This window comes from Rosa rugosa, chromosome 2, assembly GCF_958449725.1.
Source record: "Rosa rugosa chromosome 2, drRosRugo1.1, whole genome shotgun sequence".
Taxonomy (NCBI): Eukaryota; Viridiplantae; Streptophyta; class Magnoliopsida; order Rosales; family Rosaceae; genus Rosa; species Rosa rugosa.
The window spans coordinates 3,762,139-3,785,045 of record NC_084821.1 but is presented as its reverse complement, the minus strand read 5'-3'; the positions used below and the strand labels follow the sequence as shown (position 1 = coordinate 3,785,045).

The window sequence follows — 22,907 nt, the reverse complement described above, 5'->3', positions numbered from 1 at the left end:
CTAGCTGTAGGCCACTAGCTAATTTGATAATTAAGCAATTAGCAACCTCACGAATTAACCTAACTAATGAGGTACGAGTAATACATCATATAAGCGGCTAATTAGGATTATGTCGCTAACATATATAGTCCGATTATTAATTGAACTTAATTGGTCGATCAAGTTCGCGATCAAGCTAAATTGCCTAGTCCTAGTCATGTATATTATCCATCATGATCAGACCGACCCACGTTCCCAAGGTAGCTTTCAATATTTGGTACGTCCATTTGGACCAAACTGATAAGCCGTATCCAAGTCACCACCAAACAGTGCGTATCACTGCATTCATGCATTTCTTAGTACGTACAATACTTTGTGGTTTTTACCAATATGGATGGATCTCAATCTTTCAAGCCAACCTCTTCCGTTCACATTACCATTACAAAAATATTATGAAATTAACTGATTATGCGGGCATACTGTTAAGAAAATCTAATTAAGCTAATTAATATATGCATGGTTGTTGTATACATTAATTACCCACAGTTTATTTGTACTTGTTCCAAATTCAAATTACTTGACCTCATGGCATATGTAGAGAGTTTATCTTGAACGTACAATGCCTTTGAAATGAAAAATGTGACTGTGAAAGTCTTGGACCATGTCTTACGTGTTTATCTCTAATGTCACGTTTCCCCTCTATATAAAGGGGGCCAAGTATAGAGCCAGAAAACATAGTCGATCAGTTATGGCACTTCAAGGCACTCTCATCTCTGCAATCATACTTGTTTTTAGCTGTGCAGTGGCAACTAGTATAGCTACCGCCCCAAGCCATTACAACGTTGCTTCCATCAACCGGAGCACCTTTCCGGCAGGTTTCATATTTGGGACAGCTTCTTCAGCTTACCAGGTACCTCTAGCTAGGCATTAACTAGTTCTTTGAAGGTTCTGAATCGTACGAAAGATGTCACTTGAGCATGATCAATTTAATTTTATATTTGCTTATTTATATTCATTAATTGGTACTTGAATTTCAGTTCGAAGGTGCTGCAAAAGAAGATGGAAGAGGACCAAGCATATGGGACACATACACTCACAAAATTCAAGGTCTCTTCCATTCTTTCCGTCCTTTTCACATGTGATTTGTCTTGCGTGTCGGTTAATATATGGATACGTGTTTTAGAGAGCACGAACATGCTTCATATCGATAAGAATAAGAACCTTATGTTACAAATGAGAACATGTGATATGCAAAGCAACAATTAACGTGAAGTGAGAATATCAGAGAACTAAAATGAAATAAGTTCATAGTAATTATTCTACGAATTTCTGTTTGAAATTTCTTTTCCTTTAGCTCTGAAAAAGACGTGGTATTCAACTACATCAAGTTAAAATATTTGACTGATCAATGAGCATCTGCTATTTGATACAAAGAGTATATGTGTCTAAACATCTTCCATACAAGTTGTTTGAAACTTGAAAGGGAAAGGAAACAGGCAGAATGTCAAGGCATGCATATAGATGTTCATATATAGTCATTTGTCGACGTTAGTGAGTATAACACGGCTGTGAAAATATACAAATTGAAGCTGGGAAGCATTTTTGTCGACCTTTGGACAGCACGTAATTGCTTAATTGTCAATGTCAATTTTTGAGAAGGGAATACTAGGATACCTGCAAAGATCGAGACTCACACTTTCACATGTACATTAGTTTTCACATATATTATCTAGTACGCTGAACCTTGAATAATAACACTAACAACATAAATAAAAATACCTCTGAATTTGTATATCTATCTTTTTTTAGTATATTAATTTCTTTTTCTTATCAATATTGATGATTGAGTATGTGTTAATGGAAAATACCAGATAAGATAAAAGACGGCAGCAATGGAGATGTCGCTATTGATGCATATCACCGCTACAAGGTACATATATTAAATTTAGAACAAGATATTAAGAATAGAAACGTTCACATGGTCATCTGGGGACTAAAACTATATATATATATATATATATATATATATATATATACCCTTCCACTAAGTATCTATTTTTTAACCATTTTAAGGGATCCCTTGTGGGACTCACTTTTCAATCGCATTTCGGCATCTTGACCGTTCAGTTTTTAAATCTTAATGTATAGATCACTTCTGCAAATTTTCAGCTAAATTGATTATCGTTAAGGTATCGAACAAGTTTAAATCAATGAACAAACTGAATTTGTCCAACCTGAACCATTCATATTTATAATTGTAAATCGCAGTTATGAATGCCTTAACAATTATCAATTTGACTAAAAATTTGCAGAGGTGATCTACTCATATAGACCTAAAAACTGAACGGTTGATATGTGAATATGTGATCGAAAAGTTAATCTAATAAGCTATCCCTTAATTGCCAAAAAAATTGATCCCTTACTAGAAGCGCACTAGTTGAACACTAGTACAAGAACAAATGATTTTTTTTTTTTTTCTGGATATAATTTGTTTGGATTTGTTTGATTGTATTGTGTTTTATAGGAGGATGTTGGCATCATGAAAAATATGGGGTTTGATGCTTACAGATTCTCCATCTCGTGGTCTAGATTGTTACCAAGTAAGACGATCAAATCGATTACATCACTACCCTGTTTTTCGTAATACCAATCGAGTGTCACTTTTGGTTATTCCATTGAATTGATTGAATGGTTTTCCTTGACTATAATGAAATGAACATTCTGGTCTTCTTTCATAAATTTGGTCAGATGGAACGCTAAGAGGGGGTGTGAATAAGGAAGGAATCAAATATTACAACAACCTCATAAACGAGCTTCTAGCCAATGGTAGTAGTTATAATCTGATCAGTATATTCACTAAGAATTTCTCATCAACTGATTAATTAACGCAATTTGCAATTTTTGAATATTAATTGTTGATTAATGCAGGTCTAAAGCCCTTTGTCACACTCTTCCACTGGGATCTTCCCCAAGCTTTAGAAGATGAATACGGTGGCTTCTTAAGCCCTCAAATTGTGTAAGTGACAGTGATCTTATATCCTTGATCTACTTCAAAATAAATTATGTTTAACAAAGTAATAAAGAAAAGAGTACAACTAGCTTATAAGTCTGATAAAGTGATTTGGAGTTTACATCCAAAACTAATTGGCAATGGACAGAGTGGCCTCAACCCTTATAAACTCATAGGCAATGTCCTATTTTTTCCATGTGGGATGTGAGAATAAACACACCCCCGCACGTGTGGCGAATTTTCAAGTTATACACGTGGACAATTTTGGATAACATGGAGCCCGTGTGGCCTTTAGGCATGCACACGTGGGATAACCCGCTCTGATACCATGATAAAGTAATCTGGAGTTCACATCTGAAACTAATTGGCTATGGATGAAGTGACTCAAACCCTTATAAACTCATAGGCAATGACCTATTTGACAGGACCTGCCCTGAATTTCACCCCGAAATCCGAGGTGGCCCTGTGGGGCCCACCTTAGGAATAACTTTACCAAAAATTCAGCAGAGTCACCCCTAAAATGGATTACCCAAAACCTGTAAAAACACATTCACAATTCTAAACAACTCTCCAAAAACTCTTGGAGCCACCTTGCTCCCAAAACTGAACAACTCCACAACATCTTCCAATTCACATTACACAAATCTCAACTTAATAACATTAATCCAACAAGTTATCAGAGCAATTTTAATATCAAAGGTAAACAAGAAAAACATGGATAAAAAATGAATACGCGGAAGCGGTGCTGTTGGTTATGCCTCAACTCCATGTACGCCCAACCTCAACTTATCTAGCCTGCAAACTGGGCATTTGAAACCGAAGGGCCCAGGGGAAAAGTATTGAAAAACAAGTTAGAGTGAGTGGACAAAAATAAATACTCAAAATAATATAAATGAAGAAAACTTGAATACTTTCCCACATTTATTCATTTGGAAGTCCAACACATGCAACATTTATAAAACATAATTCTTTACACTCTGAAATCTTGTGAAAACATACCAGCCTCGCTAGTTAAGAGAAAACGAACTAGCCCCACTAGTCAAAATAAATATAAAATATGGGGAATGCATTATCACCATACGATAAGAAAGGAGCCTCCCAGGCTCGAGTCGGAGTGTCCCACACTCTTGAGCATCCCATGCTCTGCTCAACTCACCCACAAACACAAAATAAGCGGGGAGGAGTACTAATAGGCTAGCTAGCAATAAAATATATCGACCCAGGTATGGTGGGTTAAAACCACGAAAATCGAAAATCAGAAAGGCTTCCCCAATATCTCCCAAGAAAAGAAATATATTCCAATGACGTGGCCCCGCACGCCAAAACATTCTCGAAAACATAAACAAATATGCGAGAAATAATAAATATAACAATCCTCCCAAAAACCTCAAGTCCGATAATATGGCAGAAATCTTGAAATCGACGAATAAAATATATAATGTTAGATTCCGGAAATCATTTCGGAAAATAATTCGTCGAAACTCATATAAATCATAATTTCAAATAATTATAATCAAATATCGGAGATAAATATCGAAAGCTCAATATCCAAAAATAATATCACGAATCCATTTCCCAAATCATAGTTAATCTCCGAAAAATCAATTCATATTCCCGAAAACAATTCATAAGTCCAAACCCGAGTATATTAAATTCAATTTCGAAACTAATATGGAAAAACAATGCCAAAAGTATAGTCCAAAGCCAAATATTATGCTTAATAAATAAAACGATAAATAATTAAATAAATCAATCATCATTTCGGGAAAATAATTGCATGCATCATTATTTAAAACAAAAGTCCACTCACAGTACTATATAGGCGACCACGCATATGGGTTTCTTCGTCGAGCAGTAACTCGATATAGCGCCCTGTACACAATTATATTCCGTGAATAACAATTCAGTAATTAAATACGATTCCCAAAATCAATCCTCTTAAGCCAACATCTCTATTTCCTTCTCCGATCCAACCCAAACTTTACCACTAACACCATTCCTTTAATTTACAAGTTTTAGGGCAGATTCGAGAGAAATCCGACGGTCGGATTCTCGTAAATCAATAATTAAAATTCTAAATCTTCAAAAATTAGAAATCGATTAAAAACTTCTCCAATCTTCACCAAATTCACATATATAAGCTCTAGATCAAAAATAGAATTTAACTAGCTAAAAATCGAAGCCAGAAACATGCTTTAGGCGCCACCCACAGTGGCCGCAATTGGGCCCCACGCGCCGCCAGCCACTACCTCCGATGGCCACCAAATTTTAGCAAGCAACACTTACTCAACAAGCCTAACAACTTTCTCAACTGTGACAGTCAGAAAATACCTCGAAGTGGACGAACAATTAAGCAACCCGATTATACAGTAAAATCTTCCAATTGTACTTTCTTCCTCCACGCTGCAAATCGTTGCAAGAGGTTTGGAGAGCATGAAGAGTGGCTCAATGCGCTTCTAATGGACCTGGGTTTATTGCCGGAGGTGGCCGAAATCGAGAGAAACCGACGTTGACCACTTCTGCTACAGTAACTGCATGCTTCTCGGTGTTGGTTCTTCATTTTCCAGCCATGATGCCGTGAAATACCACCGTAGGTGTCAAGAGGAGGAGGAGACAAAGCCAACGATGCCGGTTGCACGCCATTAGGTGGCTTGGAGGTGGAGAAAGAGAGAGTTGCAGGAGAGAGAGAGAGAGAGCACGGGGGGAAGGAGAGAGAAAAGAAAAAAAAAAAGGAAATTTATCGGCCCACAGTAAAAATTCAAATATATACTATCTATCATGAACAGTAATTTTGGTATTTCGCTTATAACTTTCGCATACCAAATTCGATTTTTACGTACCACATAAGCATGCGCTCAGTTTAACGTCCTCTACAATTTTCATGAAGAACATTTTCTCAAATTTTAACCTGAACAAAAAGTCAATATTTAGGGCCACTAAAAGTATCGAAACAAAGTAAAAAGTGAAAGTAATTGTCGTTTACCGTCCAAATGACTAGTAAATCGGTAAATTCAGGTTCGGGACGTTACACTATTTTTCCCATGTGGGATGTATATATTCTCAACAAAGTCTATAACTAGCCAGTATTCAAATTACACAAATTTTTTATCAGTTCTCTTTCTTCTTTTATAGAAACCATTTCCAAGACTACGCAGAGCTATGCTTCAAGGAATTTGGTGATAGAGTTAAGGACTGGATCACATTAAACGAGCCCTGGAGCTACGCCAATGGTGGTTATGTAATTGGGACGTTTGCACCATGCCGATGTTCTGAATGGCAAAACCTAAATTGCACCGGTGGAAATTCAGGAACAGAGCCATATTTGGTCTCACACTACCAGCTTCTAGCTCACGCAGCAGCCGTAAAGTTATACAAGGAGAAGTATCAGGTCTCTACACGTACCAATTCTTTATAAACACATTTGCAAGATCTTTATTTTTTTCACATGGAGTTTATTTATAAGTTTATTAAAACCTACTCAATATGCCTATGCAGGCTGATCAGAAGGGTGTGATAGGGATAACAATACTGTCACACTGGTTTGTGCCCTTTTCTGATGCCAAGCACCATGAACAAGCTGCGTGTTATCCGTCACACTGGTTTGTGCCCTTTTCTGATGCCAAGCACCATGAAGAAGCTGCTCTACGAGCATTGGATTTTATGTTTGGATGGTATGTGACAATTTTAAAATACCAAGTGTGGTATATGGAAAGTACTTGTCTAATTTGAACTTCCATTATTATTAGGGTTTATAGCATTTGGAATCTTGAATTTTAACTGTTAATGTATGTAGGTATATGGATCCCTTAACAAACGGTGAATATCCGCACAGCATGAGATCTCTTGTCGGAGATCGATTACCCAAGTTCACTAAAGAGCAATCCGAGATGTTAAAAGGTTCATTTGATTTTCTGGGATTGAATTACTACACCGCTAACTATGCTACTTATGCACCTCATCTCAAGAATGCTGCAAACCCTAGCTACTTTACAGATGCTGTCGCTACTGTTTCCAGTGAGTTGAACATTATACTAATCCAAAAGTGTAATTAAGACCGCAATTACGACTTGATTTCTAACAAGCTTTTGATCATGTATGTTTGTTGCAGCCGAGCGTAATGGTATTCCTATTGGTCAAAAGGTGTGATTTAGTTATTTATATAGTCATTGGGTTAATTGAGTTTCTTTAGAACACTTAATCAAAATGACAATACCTGTTTCACTTGTTTAAATGGTTTTCCCAGGCTGCTTCAGATTGGCTCTATGTTTATCCAGAAGGAATTCGAGAACTATTGCTTTACACGAAGGAAAAGTACAATAATCCACTTATTTACATCACTGAAAATGGTAATTAGTATTATGTGATTTTCACTCCATGTGTAAACTATAGTACTAGAATTAATAGCTAACTAATTAAACATGTATCATATATCGTATTGTAGGAAGGGATGAGCACAATGATGCCAAATTATCACTTGAGGAAGCCCTAGCCGATACTCACCGAATCGACTTTTACTATCGACATCTTTATTATCTTCATGAAGCGATCAAGTAAGCTCTAATTAACAACCCAATAGAAATTAATGGTCCTAATTTACTACTACTAACTGGTGTATATTTTTGATTTATCAGGGATGGCGTTAACGTGAAGGGATATTTTGCTTGGTCTTTGTTTGACAACTTCGAATGGAATATGGGTTACAGTGTTAGGTTTGGCATCAACTATGTGGATTACAATGATGGGCTCAAAAGATACCCTAAACTCTCAGCACACTGGTTCAAGAATTTTCTTGAAAATTAGTGAAGACATTTGGATCTGTCACATCATACGCGATAATGGATTAATAAACAAACAATCTTTGTGTATGTACTTACATGTTCCTTTCAATAAAAAAGAATGTGCATAGTTTACGTACTTTTTTCTCTTGCCAACATACGAAAGTGTTGTACGTGTGTGTAAAGTTCGTATTTGTTTCCCGAATCAATGCAAATAATTTAAATATACGAGCAAAAACTTTTTGACGCCTATGTGTTGAGAATGTGTAAAAATTTAATTCTCACATTGGAAAAATATAAGCTTGTCTATGGACCTATAAGAGTTTGGGTCACTCTATCCATTACCAATTGGTTTTGAATGTGAGCTCCAGATTACTTTATCATAATATCAGAGCGGGTTACCCACATATGCATGGTTTCAATGATGGCCACATGTGCTCACCGTCACCCAATATTACTTGTCTATGTGTATGGCTTAAAAAATTACCACATGTGCGGGGTCGTGTTGAGAATGTATAAATATATAACTTCCACATTGAAAAAATATAACCTTGCTTGTGAGCTTATAAAGGTTTCAGGCACTCCAATTTGTTTTGGATGTGAACCTCATGTTACTTTTAACACTATGTACGTACATTGATGATAAGTTTTCTTTCTCAATTAGATAATTACCCAACAGAAAACAAAAATAAACTATCTGCATCCCTAAATTGTCGAGTTTTGAAACTGAATTCATTCTAAATTTACATGATGAATAATATGTTACGTGTCTTTTTATTTGGGTCCTTAACCCAAAGCACCAAAATAACAAAAAATTATCCCACTTACCCCAGCAACAGATTTTTGTTCCCACACACACAATTTAACACAAATTAAATGACCATTTTACCCTCAACTCAATTAAATAACTACAACCACTGCCACTCAATATCAATCTCTCTCTGTCCCGATCTCTCTCTCTCCCTCCTTCCCCACTTCCTACTGACCTCCGGCTCGACGCATGAGCCAGGCCGTTTCCGGCTCCGGGGCTCGACCCACGCAGCCTACCTCTCTCTTCCAGACTCCGGTGTCGAGGACCAACCCGCCGGTGCTGCGCATCTCCAGCGTCTATCCACTCCCCGATCTTCACCTTCACACGACGTTGAATTCTTGCCCAGATTCCGGCGTTCGATCCACTCCGCCGTCTCCTTGGCCTCACCGAGCGTTCGATCCACTCCGCTGCGCGTCACCGACGTTTGATCCACTTTGCCGTTGCTCCGGTGTCGTATCCTCTAGTGCTAAATGCAGGCCGGTGGCAGAGGAGAAAGGAGAAAGATGATTTGGCCAATTTCGCAGCTCCGGTGCCGAAATCAGGACGTGGAGTGGAGGAGGAAGGCCTCTGGGATGCTGACCCGTCGTGGCAGAAGTTGCCGCACCGGAGGATTAGAGGTCACTAGTTCCTGGGTGCCCAGATTAGTTTATGGGTGCACAAATCAATTTCTGGTTTATTTGTTTTTTTTTTTAGTAAAATAGAAAGAAAGAACAAAGAAAAAAAGGTTTTATTAGGGGCTAATAGACGTCTATTCGGGGCAATAGATGTTTTAAATTGATGTAATCTCTCGTTTTTTTTCTTTAATCAAAGTTTATTTCTGTAATTTTAAGAAGGATAGTTCGCATTTCAGTAATCGAAAAGTCTATTGGGGGGCAATATACGTCTATTGGGGGGCAATAGATGTTTTGAATTTATGTAATCTCCTTGTTTTTTTTCTTTAATCAAAGTTTTATTTGTGTTATTTTAAGAAGATTGGTTCCCATTTCGGTAATCGAGACGTCTATTGAGAGGTAATAGATGTCTATTGGGGGGCAATAGACCTTATTGCTCTTATATTGGGGGGCAATAGGCGTATATTGGGGGGCAGTAGACATCTATTAGGGGGCAATACACTGCTGGGGCAATAGACGTCTACTGGTGGGCGGCAGCCGGTGACCGGATTCCGGCGGCCGGTACTTTTGCCGGAATTCGGCGACCGGTGACCGGAATCCGGCAAAGTTGGCTGGAATCCGGCGACCGGTGACCGGCTCCGGCGAAGTCTCCTATGGTTTCTCTCTCTTCCATTTTCTCTGTCTCTCTCTCTCTAAGTAATAAAGGGGTGAGGAGTAATAAAGGGGTGAGGGGTAAAATGGTATTTAAAAAAAATTAAAAACAAAAAAAAAATCTTAATGGGTATTAGGGAAGACTCCCTTAGAGTGTATTAGGTAAGAGAGAATTAAAAAAACTTAATGGGGTTAGTGGGAAAAAAATCCCTAGAAATAGGGTAAATGGACAAAAACCCTTGTTTTAAAGACAAGAGGCGAGGGATGGAAGGTACCCTAAATATAGATAGATGGAGGACTACTTAAATTCCCAAAGTTGACATATACAGATTTCAAATTGCTCTGTCGCAGATCATTAACTTTATGGCTCTCCGGTTAGGCATCCGTAACCTTATCTTTGGCCTCCTACTTATTCTTAGCAGTACAGGGACAAGTAGTCATAGTAGCAGAAAAGCTGCCCCCCAAAAGAAGTCACGTAATTCTACTTCCTTCAGCCGCAGCACATTTCCGGCAGGTTCATATTCGTTACAGCTTCCGCAGCTTACCAGGTATGTTTTAGGCTTTGAATTTCTGTGATGGTCGGAATATACAGGGGATGGTCAGGCATGACTAAATTTAATCCAATTTTGTCCTATTTTTAGTTCGAAGGGGCTGCAAAAGAAGGTGGTAGAGGACCGTGTGTATGGGACGCCTTTACTCACAAGTATCCAGTTGATCTGTTATATAAATTCTTATTATTAGAATATTACTAGGAATTGGTTTGGTGTCCGATAGATAAATAGATTCATGATTCGAGTTTCCATATGACTGATATGAAGACATACTATATTCTCTTCTGCCTTCTAAAATGTCTTCTGTGCTTTGATATGGGGTAAAATATATCAGAGAAGATCAAGGACCACAGCAGTGGAGATGTGGCTACTGATCAATATCATCGGTACAAGGTACGTCATCGAGTAAAACGATATCAACAAGTTCTCTTTTACATGCTTATTATCTATCAAATGCTTATTCTCTTGTATACATTCTTGTATATAGGAAGATGTGAAGATGTTGAAGGACATAGGTTGGGATGCTTACAGATTCTCAATCTCATGGTCTAGACTGTTACCAAGTAAGACCATCAAATCTATTAACTACAACGTGCACTCCTTTTTGGCATGCATATTCTTCGATTCACCTATTAACTAAATTGGATCATGATCGATGATATATATTGATCAGATGGAAAGCTGAGTGGGGGTGTGAACCAGGAAGGAATCAAATATTACAAGAATCTCATCAACGAGCTTCTAGCAAATAGTAGTACTCATGAGCTTATCAATATATGCACTCATAACTTGCATATATCCTCCGATTTTTCCCCACACTACTAGAATTATGGCCCCAGACATCGGCCAAAAACCGATATACAAAGTCTAGTATTGTAGGTACCGATATATCAGTCATCGGTTCTTAAATCGATCAATAACGATGTTAAAACGCAAACTTGTGTTGTATAATCTATATTTCTTTAAGCATTAAATACAATAAAATGTGGGTTTAACAATAGTAAAACATGTAAGTTTGTTATCATTTAAACCTATTTACATCGATTTATAATTAGGAACCGATGTCTACATGAATACAATTGTAATAACTTGGTGCGGTGAAGGTTTCTTATGCTTTCGTGTTTGATTTAAGAACCGATATATCAGTCATCGTTTTAACACAAGGTTTCTTATGCTTTCGTGTTTGATTATGTTTAGATTCAATATACAAAGTCTAGTATTGTAGGTACCGATATATTTACTTACATTAACATCGGTGTGTAAGGAAAAAACGATGTCTGGTACTCAGTAATATATCGTTATTGACAAACAATCGATGTCTGTATAGTTTAGTAACATCGATTTTGATTTTGGAATTGATGTCTGGTACTCAGTAATATATCGTTTTTGACAAAAAAATCGATGTCTGTATATTTTAGTAACATCGATTTTCATTTTGGAACTGATGTATCTCTATTACTGAACATCAGTTTTTATAGTTAAAACTGATTTCAACTTTATATCTAGACATCAGATTCTATAAAGAGGATGATGTCCACAAAATATGTAGCTGCTGCTATAAATTGCAATTTCAAAAGTTGACAAGAGTGATTTGAATATTGAGGTATTTTATCTGAAATCATCATCCTTAACAGTTTACAAAATGGACAAAATAAAACTCCAATTCACCTACTACAAAACAATTTGGCTACAAAATGGAATGGATCAATTATTCATAATGATCCAATAAACATGGCTGTGAGAAACAAATAAGGCAAAGCTTCTTTGTTGTCTTCTTCAAGCTTCACTTTGACAAGAGTAGGAGCTCATCACAATTCCATGACAACCAGCACTTGATCTTCTTATCTTGGGGGATATGGAACTTTGGGTATAGTTGGATGCTTCATTGACCTAAAACATAATCAAACACGAAAGCATAAGAAACCTTCACTGCACCAAGTTATTACAATAAACTGACATGCTTGCTCTCAATATATCAATGTTATTGTCTTAGTTATTGATAGGATATGCAGCATATATTATAGATACATTGTGTGCTATATATGGAGGAATGGACAGCCATATAGGGACTATTCTTCCTCTTTCTTGAAAGTTAAAAACAGGACATAAGCGATTTATATATGTGACCTACTTTGTGTTAAGATGGAATCCCAAAAGGCCAAAACTATCTGCACTCTTTTTTTTTTTCTGCATATTGAGAAAGTGCAATAATATCATCAGCATTATTCCAACCTAGACTATCTATAATCACTATAAAGCAAAAACAACTATAACAAAAGCCATGTTCTTTTAAAAGCTATTTGCAGAAAGATTATGTGATGAATTTACCCTTATAACATTGTAGGAATGTTCTCCCTGAGGGTAAATTAAAAGAACTCAGAGCCCACGTAACACTGCAGGAATGTTCTCCCTGAGAAGCAAAACAATTGCAACTGAGAAATCGTAGTGAGTACCCTACATATTGTACATGTTGTTATCATATATAACGGGAAAAACTACAGAGTTCTCTATTATATGCAAGAACTTCTTCAGCTTCAAATATGACTGAAAGATGCAAAAGAGAAAAAGGGATCAAGTTACTATATTTACCACATGTGTTCACGCTGCATAATTACTAGTTCATTAAAACAGGAAACTAGTAAACAATTCGATGGTCTAATAAATGATAAATTCTTATTGTTCTGAACCCTTCCTCAGAAAGGGAAACAGAAAAAGAAAAGAAAAACTATAATGAACTCACTTTGTAAAATTCCATGAGTTCATCAGCTCTCAAGTTCTTCACCTAATAAAGATATCAAAATAACATGAAATTAGTGATAACTATAAACTGAGAAAGAGATTTTGCAAAAATATATTCACATAAACTACTGATTTGACAATAGGACAAGATGCCCTAGTGAAACAGCAGATGCTTCACTGGTTTACAGTATAAACAAGTAGATGAACCAAATCTTAAACCTCGAAGGACTTGTTGGGATTCGTGTTCTGATTCAAAAGAAACCCAAACTAATTCATCCTCCTCTCTCTCACTGCAAAAGGGAACCCCATAAAGTAGTTACATCGGGCACTATTCATCAGAGATTAAAAAAATCAATGAGATAAACAGTGAGATAGAGAGGTACCTCAAGAGAGAAGAGGAGGTGACTGCAGCCATTGGGAACAAAAAAGGAACAGTCTTTCAGTATTGAAATCAGGTATTAATACCCACAAGGAAAAAAAAAATCAGACCAAGGAGATGCAAGTGGAGATGATAAACAAATTGACCTGGATGAAGAGAGCACATTGATGATTGAAGTCAACAATTAAAGCTATTTCAGGGTAATGTAAATGACATACCGGTTTAAACAGAAAAAGAAAAAAGAAGAAGCAATGATCTTGACAAGGTACTTTATCTTTTCTATATGCATGACCCCATAAGTTATATACTGAAATCCATTGAATTAGATTTAATGAACCTCTTACTCATGCATATCTCCTTTATCATCTTTGATCATTTGCAACAGGATTCTAATCTATCAAAAACTATTAGAACAAGCATTTGTATATTTATCATTTGCTTCTCTACGAAATTTGCTGCAAAATAGTTGTTTACTGTAATTATTAATCTCATATTAACTCAATCTGTTGTACATGACAATGCGGTTTCGAACATGTGGTAGAAGATTATTTGTATTGCTATTCTAATCTTCTGCAAGTGGTCCTTCAAAAGTTAACTATAGAAAAGTTATTCTAATTTTTCTCTCTGGATACTTTCCTTAAATCGGAACCGGCACCGAGTTTCAATGTTTTAATTGATCAAAACTTAACAGTAAAATAGAATACTCTGAACGGAAAACTATGCCTTGATATTGAAAGTGAGATCAAACTAGTTTTAATATGTGAAGGACGATACATTGTTGGAGCTCCTCTGTCGGCATTTGCTGCAGCTACCTTGGCAGCAGCCTCTTCATTGTTTGTAGTGCTAACACAACACAGGGACCTAAGAACCATATGTAACTCATAATCACATGCCAGGAAGCTTAAAAACCATTAGAATTAGACTCTACAGTAACTAAAGCAACTACAAGGCCATCCAACTAACATCATATGAAAAAGAAATATTTCTTCAATAACAGATCACCTAATTGACCACTTGAATATCATACTTTCTACTCTGCACTAGAATAGTGAAATAAACACCCTCTCATCTCTACAAACTAACTGTGACTTGGATCTTAAGCAGCCAACAATTCTTATTGAAAGGAAGTTGTATTTGCTACAGGAGACAATTCAAACATGCCAAACTCAATAAGAAGAACAAAGTCCATAACTCTTGTAAAGCCAAACAATTCCCCTAATGTCCAAGACTACTTCAACAGTAACTACATTGACAGAAGGCTTCTGGCAAGGTCATTTTCCCTCATCCTAAATTTCAAGATGATTTAGCAGATACCCAGATGAAGATTATGGGTCTATTAAAAGGCAAAGCGGCAGACCAAATAAATTTCAGAAATTCCAATTTGCCTAATGAAATTAAAAGCTCAATTGTCTGTTTACCTGCGAGAGTGAAGAGGAAGAAGGAAAGTTCTAAAATTGGGGTTGGAGGCTTTCACAGTCACAAAAGCTCTCACAGTTGTTGCTGCACAGTTCCTGTTCCAAATTTCAAACCAAAACCAAAACATTCATATAAAACAAGACTAACAAAAACAGAGTCGACAAAATCAATGAGATAAACAGTGAGATAGAGAGGTACCTCAAGAGAGAAGAGGAGGTGACTGCAGCCATTGGGAACAAAAAACGAACAGTCTTTCAGTATTGAAATCAGGTCTTTCAGTCTTTCACTATTCATCAGATAGATTAAAAAAAAAATCCTTCCAAATTCCAGTCATTCTTAACCACTCAAACAAAAGATACAGAAGAAAATGATCCATGAAACTTACCCTTAAGCACCCACTCTCCCTCCTGTTGCTGCAAATACATTCGCAAATCAATCCAAAACAAACACAAAATGAAAAACAAAAATCAATTCCACAATTAATTCAAATGGAGATTCTCACCACCTCCAAAGTCGAAAAAAAGAATACAGCAATAGATAACTCACCAAACCTGTAGCTCTCCTGCTCTCTTCAACATAATTTCAAATTTCGTCTCCCTCTCCTTGTTGATCACAAACCCAATATCACAACCGTAAACTCCTGCATCACCAAAACCCCAAATTCGTCACATGCAAGAAACAAACATAACTAATAAACTCATAACACACAATGACGATCATTATAAGCAAGAATAACTACCGATTTGTATAGTGATGATCCCAGAATTGCAGCCAATGTCAAGACAGTCCTTGCCTTCAAACCACTCCTTCTTGAAAACCTTCAATCTAGGATCTTCCTCTGCAGATTGACAGCCAACATGTGCAAGAACTAAAATCAAACACAATCAACAGGCACCAACTCAAAATACCACAGATTTAAGCCATTCAAAGACAAACCCAACTCAAATACACAAGAATTAAACAAAAAAAACTGAACTTTAGATCAAAACCGGACAGGGAATCAGTATTGGTGGTCACGAAGAGAAGAGAGAGAGGACCTACGAGACTAGACGTTGGAGAACTAGCTAGAGCTGGCTCAAGTTGGAGAATGACAAGCTCAGGTCCGCTGATAAGCTCGAGGTCAGATCAGATCTCAAGCTCGAGGTCTGGAGAACAAGATCGGGGACTCGGGGTCAGAGAGCGAGGCAGGGGAACACGGGGATGGAGAGCGAGGTCGAGGACTCGGGGTCAGGTCGGAAGTGGCTCCAGTCGGCTTGGGTCGGACAGGGACTTGGAGCACGTCAGGTTGGAGAAGGAGGTCGCGCGGGGACTCGACGCAGGTCAGCTTGGAGAACGATGAGGTCGACAAGGTGAATGAGCTGCTGAAGTCAATAGCTAGGGTTTGAAAGTTTTAGAGAAAGCGGAAAAAAATACTGAGTGTGGGGGGGGGGGGGGAATGAAATAATTGGTCCCCGCGTTTCTGAAACTTTAAAACTTAGTCCCTTCGCCTTTTTTAAAATTTTTCGAACGAAATTTTTCTCATCGTTTTATTTGGTGACTGATGTCTATAATAACAATGGAAATCGGTTTTTTCACAAACTGATGTTAACATGTTTTTTAACATCAGATGCAATCCTGACCGATTTAATAGTGGCGATGTCTAATGACATTATTCTAGTAGTGCCATTCACAAATAAAGAAATAAATCTTTGTCATATATTTGATTTCCATGTTAGTTTCTTCTTATTTTCTTGATATTAATGGTTGAATGCAGGTATTGAAAGCTTTGTAGGAAGAATAGAGAATTTACAGAGCAAAAGGAATTCTATTAGTGAAAAATGAGGCTCTGATTAATGAGGGAAATGAGAGAGAGATGCAGGTACTTATACCATGAGCTAGGTGTACAGATCAATGACACGTGGCAAACAGTTGTAGGCCACTTATGTAACTAACCACACACACAGCCTAATTAAGCAAAACTAACCATGTAACTAGTTTATCTAATTATAAGAACTGCAACTACTTGATAATGCTAACACCCCCACTCAGCTTGATGATTGGATACAATCTTCAAGCTGATATAGATGTCGAGGTGAGCACATATAGGCTTTTGGTGAAGAGATTAAACCAGGTGCTTTAACCAGGAGAAATAAGTGCCATGGAAGAACAAGAACTTGGTTGACCAGCAATGGAAGCAGACTTGGGTTGAGAGAAGTTGTGTGACTGCTGTTTATATCTGCAAATTTTGTCAATGTGTCCAGACATCCTGCATATTTGGCATTCCACATATGATTTCAATGCAATATTCCGAGGCTGAGAGTTTCTATGGTGACATCTTTGTGCAGTGTGTCCATGTTTTCCACATATTTGACATACAACAGAGTTTGAGCAGCCTTGATTAAGGTGAAAATTCTGATTGTTGTTGAAAAGGTCACCATCTTGAGAAGAGATATTAGTTTGCCGCTTTATGAACCCTCCATTAGGCTGAAAACCATTGTTTTGCTGCACTTGTTGAGAACTGTGATAACCCTTCATTTGGATCCTGTGAGTAAGGCTCATTTTTAGCATCTTTTGAGTTGAGATTTCCATTGCTAATTACATTGCCCTGTAGGTGTTGTGAACCATTATAGCTTTGTGCTCCATTGCTAATTCCAATACCATGAGACCTTTGCATTCCTTCATTTTGTGCAACGAAAATAGTAGGTTAAGAGAAACAACCATAACCATTTTGCTATGTGGTACTATTGTATGATGCAGAAGGTTGTGAAAAACTAGGCCACTCCCATAATCTTGAAGTCTGAGGAAGACAGTCATTGTGCACTTGTGATATTCCACCATATGTTGCGTGACAAGGAGTGAATGTAGAGGGAGTTACACGCTGCAATAAGTAACTATTGGTTTGTGTTTGAGGCATATGAGCACCAAATCGTTGAAGCGTACCACCATTGTTGTGAGCAAAGAAATCAGTAGGTTGGGTGAGACATGTATTTGTACTTGGTTGAGAAAATCCCAGATGAGCACTTGGCTGCAAATAATCAACAAGAGTGGGAGTACAAGGTGATGAAGCATTTGTCATGTATAGAGGCTGAGGTCCAGGACTAGCAGCAGATTGTGAAGGACTAGAAAATTGACGTACAAAGCCTCCTTGAGACACATTGTTCATCATAATATTTGCAGCATATATAGAATCCATTTTTGGAATAGATGCAGTGGCATAATATATTCCATTAGACACATCAGTATGAGCATTAGGAGCATCACTCATCATATACCTTGAATTAGACATGGAAGACACAATATATCCAATAGAAGAGGCAACACTACTTGTAGGCATCATAGGATTAGCATCATTTATGGCATTTGTAATAAGAGTTGGTGCAGGAGCATACTTTCTGAAACTATCACCTTGTGCTAAAATTTCAATCTTGGAAGGCAAGGATGTAGACCTGTGAGCTTCTTCAACTTCAGCTTCAGCAATGAGCAAAAGAGACCTCAATTCTTGTGTTGAAATTGGGTTATGCTTGGCCCTGATTATAGTTTTCATGGTAGTATAGTCTGATGGCAAACCAAGAAGAACAGAGACAATTATGTATTCATCAGTCATATGACTTCCAACATTGGTCAACTGATCACAAGCCATCTTCACCCGATCCAAGTACTTGTCAATAGAATCTGAACCTTTTTGGAGTTTGTAAAAGTTGCTCTTTAGTTGCTCTTTGTTAAACCATGAAGTAGAAGCAAATCTCTCCTTCAGCAAACATCGAAGTTCTCTAGAAGTATTACTTCCAACAACAAAAGAGAGAACATCACTAGATACAGTAGCAGCAAGCAAAGTCATAACAACATAATCGTTCTGCTTCCAAGTAATGTACTATGTTGTCATTTCAGATATATATAACACCATCTTCTTCTGTGATATTGTATTGTGAAGGACAAGGAAACGATCCATCGATATATTTCATTAGGCCACACCTTTTAACATTGTTTCTAACAAGAATTTCCATGTAACATAGTTAGAGCCATCTAAGAGGACTGGAATCAGATTGCAGAAATTGGATAGCAGACAGGTTCTCAAGTCAAAGTTGTTATTCATAATGCTAGGTAACACGGTAACACAAAATGATGTCTTGAATGAATATAGACAGAGACCAACACTTAACTTTCACCACGAATAAATTCCAATGTGTATTTGATGAACAAAATCAATCTCTAAACTTGTAGTGGCTTGAGCAGCTAGCAGAAGCAGTAGGTCGAGCCGTATAATGTGAGACCTTCAGATATAGGTAGATGCAAAAATGAAACTAGTGCAAAATCGGAGTATGAACAAGTAGACCTGAGAGCTTGAATCAAATTGTAGCAAAAAAGTGAACCAGATTCTATAGCAAGAAGGAATGAGTAAACTTAAGGAAGTATCCAAATGTGAACGGGAAGGATCTGAGAGCATGAACAAGAACAATTCCGAGTATGAACAAGAACAATTATCACTTGCTGAAAAGAACAAATCTGAAAATCTGAGTCTTGAACTTCTTGTACCACAGTTAGGGTTTCAATTCTATTTCAACTTGCAACAATCACTATGAATCACTATGAATTTTGTACTAAAACTGTAGCATAATACTTCAAACACAAATCCGAGGCTTCCAAACCAGAATTTATCAACAAATTTCAACTTTCATAATTCCAAATTTAGAAGAGGAACTTATCTCAAACTTGAATCTTTCTCTAATATGGCTGAATCAAAAAAGCATAAACGAATAGAAATGAGCAATAGCTTGATGAAACTCAAGCAGCTAGGCCTCCAATATCGAACTCTGATCCCGATCGAACCTGGCTCTTGATGCCATGAAAGCTTTGTAGGAAGAACAGAGAATTTACAGAGAAAAAGGAATTCTATTAGTGAAAAATGAGGCTCTAATTACATGAGGGAAATGAGAGAGAGATGCAGGTACTTATACCATGAGCTAGGTGTACAGATCAATGACACGTGGCAAACAGTTGTAGGCCACTTATGTAACTAACCACACACACAGCCTAATTAAGCAAAACTAACCATGTAACTAGTTTATCTAATTATAAGAACTGTAGCTACTTGATAATGCTAACAGGTATAATCCCCTACGTCACACTCTTTCATTGGGATACGCCCCAAGCTTTAGAAGAGGAATACAGTGGTTTCCTAAGCCCTCAAATTGTGTAAGTGCTTGTTCCCAAATAACAGTATGTAACAAAGCTAACATAGATACAAAAGAGAAAGCAGAAAAAAAAAAAAAAGTAAAAAAATATCCCACAAAAGGGTCAAAAGAATCATTCAGGTATCCAAAAATGGTCGCAAAAAGTCAGAAGAGCTTCGCAAAAGAGTGTGATGATGGACGTACCGGTTCATTTGTAGTTTTGGTCATAACTGGGATTTCATTTTGATCATTCTTTTCTTGTTATATGGAATGTACAAGAATCATTTCCAGGACTTTGCAGAGCTCTGCTATAAAGAATTTGGTGACAAAGTCAAGCATTGGACTGCACTAAATGAATCGCATACATACAGCGTCAATGGTTATGCAACCGGGGGAATGGCACCAGGCATATGTTCTGCTTGGAAAAATCCTAATTGCACCGATGGCGATTCAGGGACTGAGCCATATTTGGTGTCACATCACCTACTTCTAGCTCATTCCGCTGCTGTGAAGGTGTACCGAGACAAATTTCTGGTGATCCATCTACGTACATATGCTAAAAGTGTTTCAAGTCATCACTATTCACTATTATTAATATGTGCACTGCTTAAAGACTTAATCAGATATTGCTGAACAAGCAAAACAGAAGGGTTTGATAGGGATAACGGTAAACACAGGATGGTTTGTGCCATATTCCGACTCAAAGCGTGACCAAGATGCTGCACAACGAGCAATGGATTTCAACCTCAGATGGTACGTACCAACTATTTTAAACTGATCGACTTGTGTAACCACATTATTTAAAACTAATAGGATCCGGCTCCTCTAAAGTGAGGAGCCCGTGAATTTACTTCAATTTCATAAAATCTGGGCTCTCTATTTAATCTAAGGGTCCTGAAAATTGACACATCATTCTTTGATCAATTTCTGGCTTTTGGTCTAAACTTAAGTTAACTTCACGTTAACTGCCGTGAACTCCAGCAAAAAAGAAAACTCTGCTTTGCGTCAGACACTATGCTTTGCGTCAATCCCTGACTTGCTCTACTCTGTGCTTCCATGGAAACTCGCCCACAATTACAAGAAGACATAAATATAATCAGTGTCATCGAGGCACAGAAGAAAGGGTCAAGTTCCTTTGACGTGCAAGGGTCGTTCTTCCTTTTTGTCGTTTACTTTGAGGTGATTTGATTTATTCAAACACATAATTTTCAGATTATGGGGAACGCAGACTCAAAGATCGTTGCTGAAATTTGATATCGGCTGTTTGATTCTTTTGTTTTTGACTAGCTGGACTAACTTTTAGTGGAGTTTGATAGATGCACTTAAGGTGTTCGATGAATTGACAAACTCAAAATTTTTGTATTGAAATTAAATTTTGTTCAGGTAGAAAGAGTGAGAGAAAAAAAAAATTTGTTCAGGTGAACATGTAGTATGATCTTGGTATTAGTCATTAAAGGCTAAGGTGATTTTGCTCTTCATCTTTACTAATTTTTTTTCTTTTTGGGTTTGGATGCTGTAAGAATCTCAAGTACTCAAGCCTTCTATCCAGTGGTTTGTATATAGTCTTAAACCTGTCATTCAAAATTTTTTTTTATCTCTTTGGCCTACAACTAAGTTGACAGCTCGATATGAAATGTGTGGCAAACGAGCTTTCTTTACCCTGAGGAACACAGAGGAGATGAAGACTGAACTGATTGGCGGGGCTGATGTCTACATGCGTGTTTGTCGCCAACACTATGTCAATGGACAAAAGCTGCAAGAAGGTTTGTGGAGTCTCATAAATCTAAGAGTGCATGGTACCATTATAGAAGCAACTCCAATTATTCAGTACGTAACAGCAGTTGCTCTTTCACTGCTTATTTAGAAGCAGCTGCTCTTACCTAGTTATTCAGTAACCGCATATGCTTGAACCTTTAGCCCTTTGTTAGGTTTTTATTTTAATCTTTTCTGTAAAATTCTTGTTCAGCTATATCACTGGCTTCTTTTGGTTTCCTCAACTGAATATTAATCCGGTTCCTCATCAACCCTTTATTCTCTACCACTCTCTCATTATGATATTCTCCCTTGCATTATATATCTAGCTTTTTAAAATCATCAAATGAAGAGTTAAACCTGCATGAGAGTACTAGCTACTTCTTCAGGTACATTTGATAGTGGAGCTTAACACATGAGCTAGCATTGATTAATGATATAGAGATAAAACTCCATCATTCAAATCATCTCAACAATATATACTTCCCTCTAGATTCATGAAACTTTTAATAGCAACAGAAAATAAAAACACGGTAACAACCATCTGCATCTAGTTTTGGATAGATATATAGAAGATTACTATGTATGATAACCAACTAAACGAGTAGACAATTGTTTCTTTCTCTTTCTTGATGGTGGAGCTCCTTGATCCTATATGACAAGAAAGAAAGAAAATTACATTATGTTGCATATATGATAAACATATGATATGTTAAGTCAAAGACATTGATACTAAAAGTCTTTATTACCTGAGAGTCTTGAGATAGTGATTGATTCTCAGTAGAGGATTTCTTATTTCTCTTTCAATCAAGAGACTTATTGATGCCCTCATCCAAAATACCTATTGTACTGTTATCCGTCCCATTTCATATGTAATAAACAAGAAAAATATTAACTATATGATACAACAATTCACAACTATAGAAATATTAATCATTTAATGGATGCTGGTATCTTTTATCCATTAGGATTATTAGATTGACAACAAGCTATCGACAAGTTTCTGCAATTTCCGTTCATATATTGTTTAAATATGAAGTTTTCAAATATGCACTTTGTTCATAGATCGACTTTACATTAGGC

The 22,907-nt window shown here is 37.1% G+C and overlaps 2 protein-coding genes and 1 long non-coding RNA gene across 13 annotated transcripts; 2 read left to right on the top strand and 1 right to left on the bottom strand.

Moving 5' to 3' along the window:
* The first annotated feature begins 704 nt into the window (after positions 1-704).
* On the top strand, positions 705-8,010 carry LOC133731617 (beta-glucosidase 12-like). Of its 2 annotated transcripts, XM_062158993.1 has the most exons (14): positions 705-889; positions 1,017-1,086; positions 1,851-1,909; positions 2,504-2,579; positions 2,728-2,805; positions 2,908-2,995; positions 6,122-6,377; positions 6,485-6,562; positions 6,623-6,660; positions 6,783-7,003; positions 7,098-7,129; positions 7,233-7,335; positions 7,431-7,539; positions 7,621-8,010. In XM_062158993.1, the coding sequence occupies exons 1-14, from the start codon at positions 728-730 to the stop codon at positions 7,787-7,789; spliced, it is 1,539 nt and encodes a 512-aa protein (XP_062014977.1). In that variant the 5' UTR covers positions 705-727; the 3' UTR covers positions 7,790-8,010. The 2 variants fall into 2 exon arrangements, with proteins under 2 accessions (XP_062014977.1, XP_062014976.1); XM_062158992.1 differs by having other exon boundaries at positions 6,485-6,660.
* Positions 8,011-8,467: 457 nt separating this feature from the next.
* LOC133730187 (beta-glucosidase 12-like) lies at positions 8,468-21,375 on the top strand. The gene is made up of 9 exons (XM_062157825.1): positions 8,468-10,385; positions 10,479-10,540; positions 10,723-10,781; positions 10,876-10,951; positions 11,062-11,139; positions 20,007-20,095; positions 20,352-20,619; positions 20,696-20,825; positions 21,360-21,375. Exons 1-9 carry the CDS (start codon positions 10,201-10,203, stop codon positions 21,373-21,375), a joined length of 963 nt encoding a protein of 320 aa, XP_062013809.1. The 5' UTR covers positions 8,468-10,200.
* Positions 11,922-16,338, bottom strand: LOC133731619 (uncharacterized). 10 transcript variants are annotated; one of them, XR_009856739.1, is made up of 13 exons: positions 15,964-16,338; positions 15,662-15,760; positions 15,469-15,562; positions 15,308-15,335; positions 15,121-15,142; positions 14,925-15,017; positions 14,281-14,367; positions 13,511-13,652; positions 13,347-13,417; positions 13,129-13,170; positions 12,717-12,798; positions 12,520-12,575; positions 11,922-12,278 (listed from the first exon to the last, which is right to left on the bottom strand). It is a non-coding gene; the product is annotated as an uncharacterized LOC133731619 (long non-coding RNA). The 10 variants fall into 10 exon arrangements; XR_009856745.1 differs by having other exon boundaries at positions 13,511-13,532; XR_009856742.1 differs by having other exon boundaries at positions 13,129-13,417; positions 15,960-16,338.
* Positions 21,376-22,907: the final 1,532 nt, after the last annotated feature.

Excerpts from the sequence above, each read along its gene's own strand:
- LOC133731617 (XM_062158992.1), top strand. The coding sequence starts at position 728 with ATGGCACTTCAAGGCACTCTCATCTCTGCAATCATACTTGTTTTTAGC. Across the intron at positions 2,996-6,121 it reads TTCTTAAGCCCTCAAATTGT|AAACCATTTCCAAGACTACG; the intron begins GTAAGTGACAGT and ends CTTCTTTTATAG. Across the intron at positions 7,540-7,620 it reads TATCTTCATGAAGCGATCAA|GGATGGCGTTAACGTGAAGG; the intron begins GTAAGCTCTAAT and ends TTGATTTATCAG.
- LOC133730187 (XM_062157825.1), top strand. The coding sequence starts at position 10,201 with ATGGCTCTCCGGTTAGGCATCCGTAACCTTATCTTTGGCCTCCTACTT. Across the intron at positions 10,386-10,478 it reads CAGCTTCCGCAGCTTACCAG|TTCGAAGGGGCTGCAAAAGA; the intron begins GTATGTTTTAGG and ends TCCTATTTTTAG. Across the intron at positions 10,541-10,722 it reads TGGGACGCCTTTACTCACAA|AGAAGATCAAGGACCACAGC; the intron begins GTATCCAGTTGA and ends AAAATATATCAG.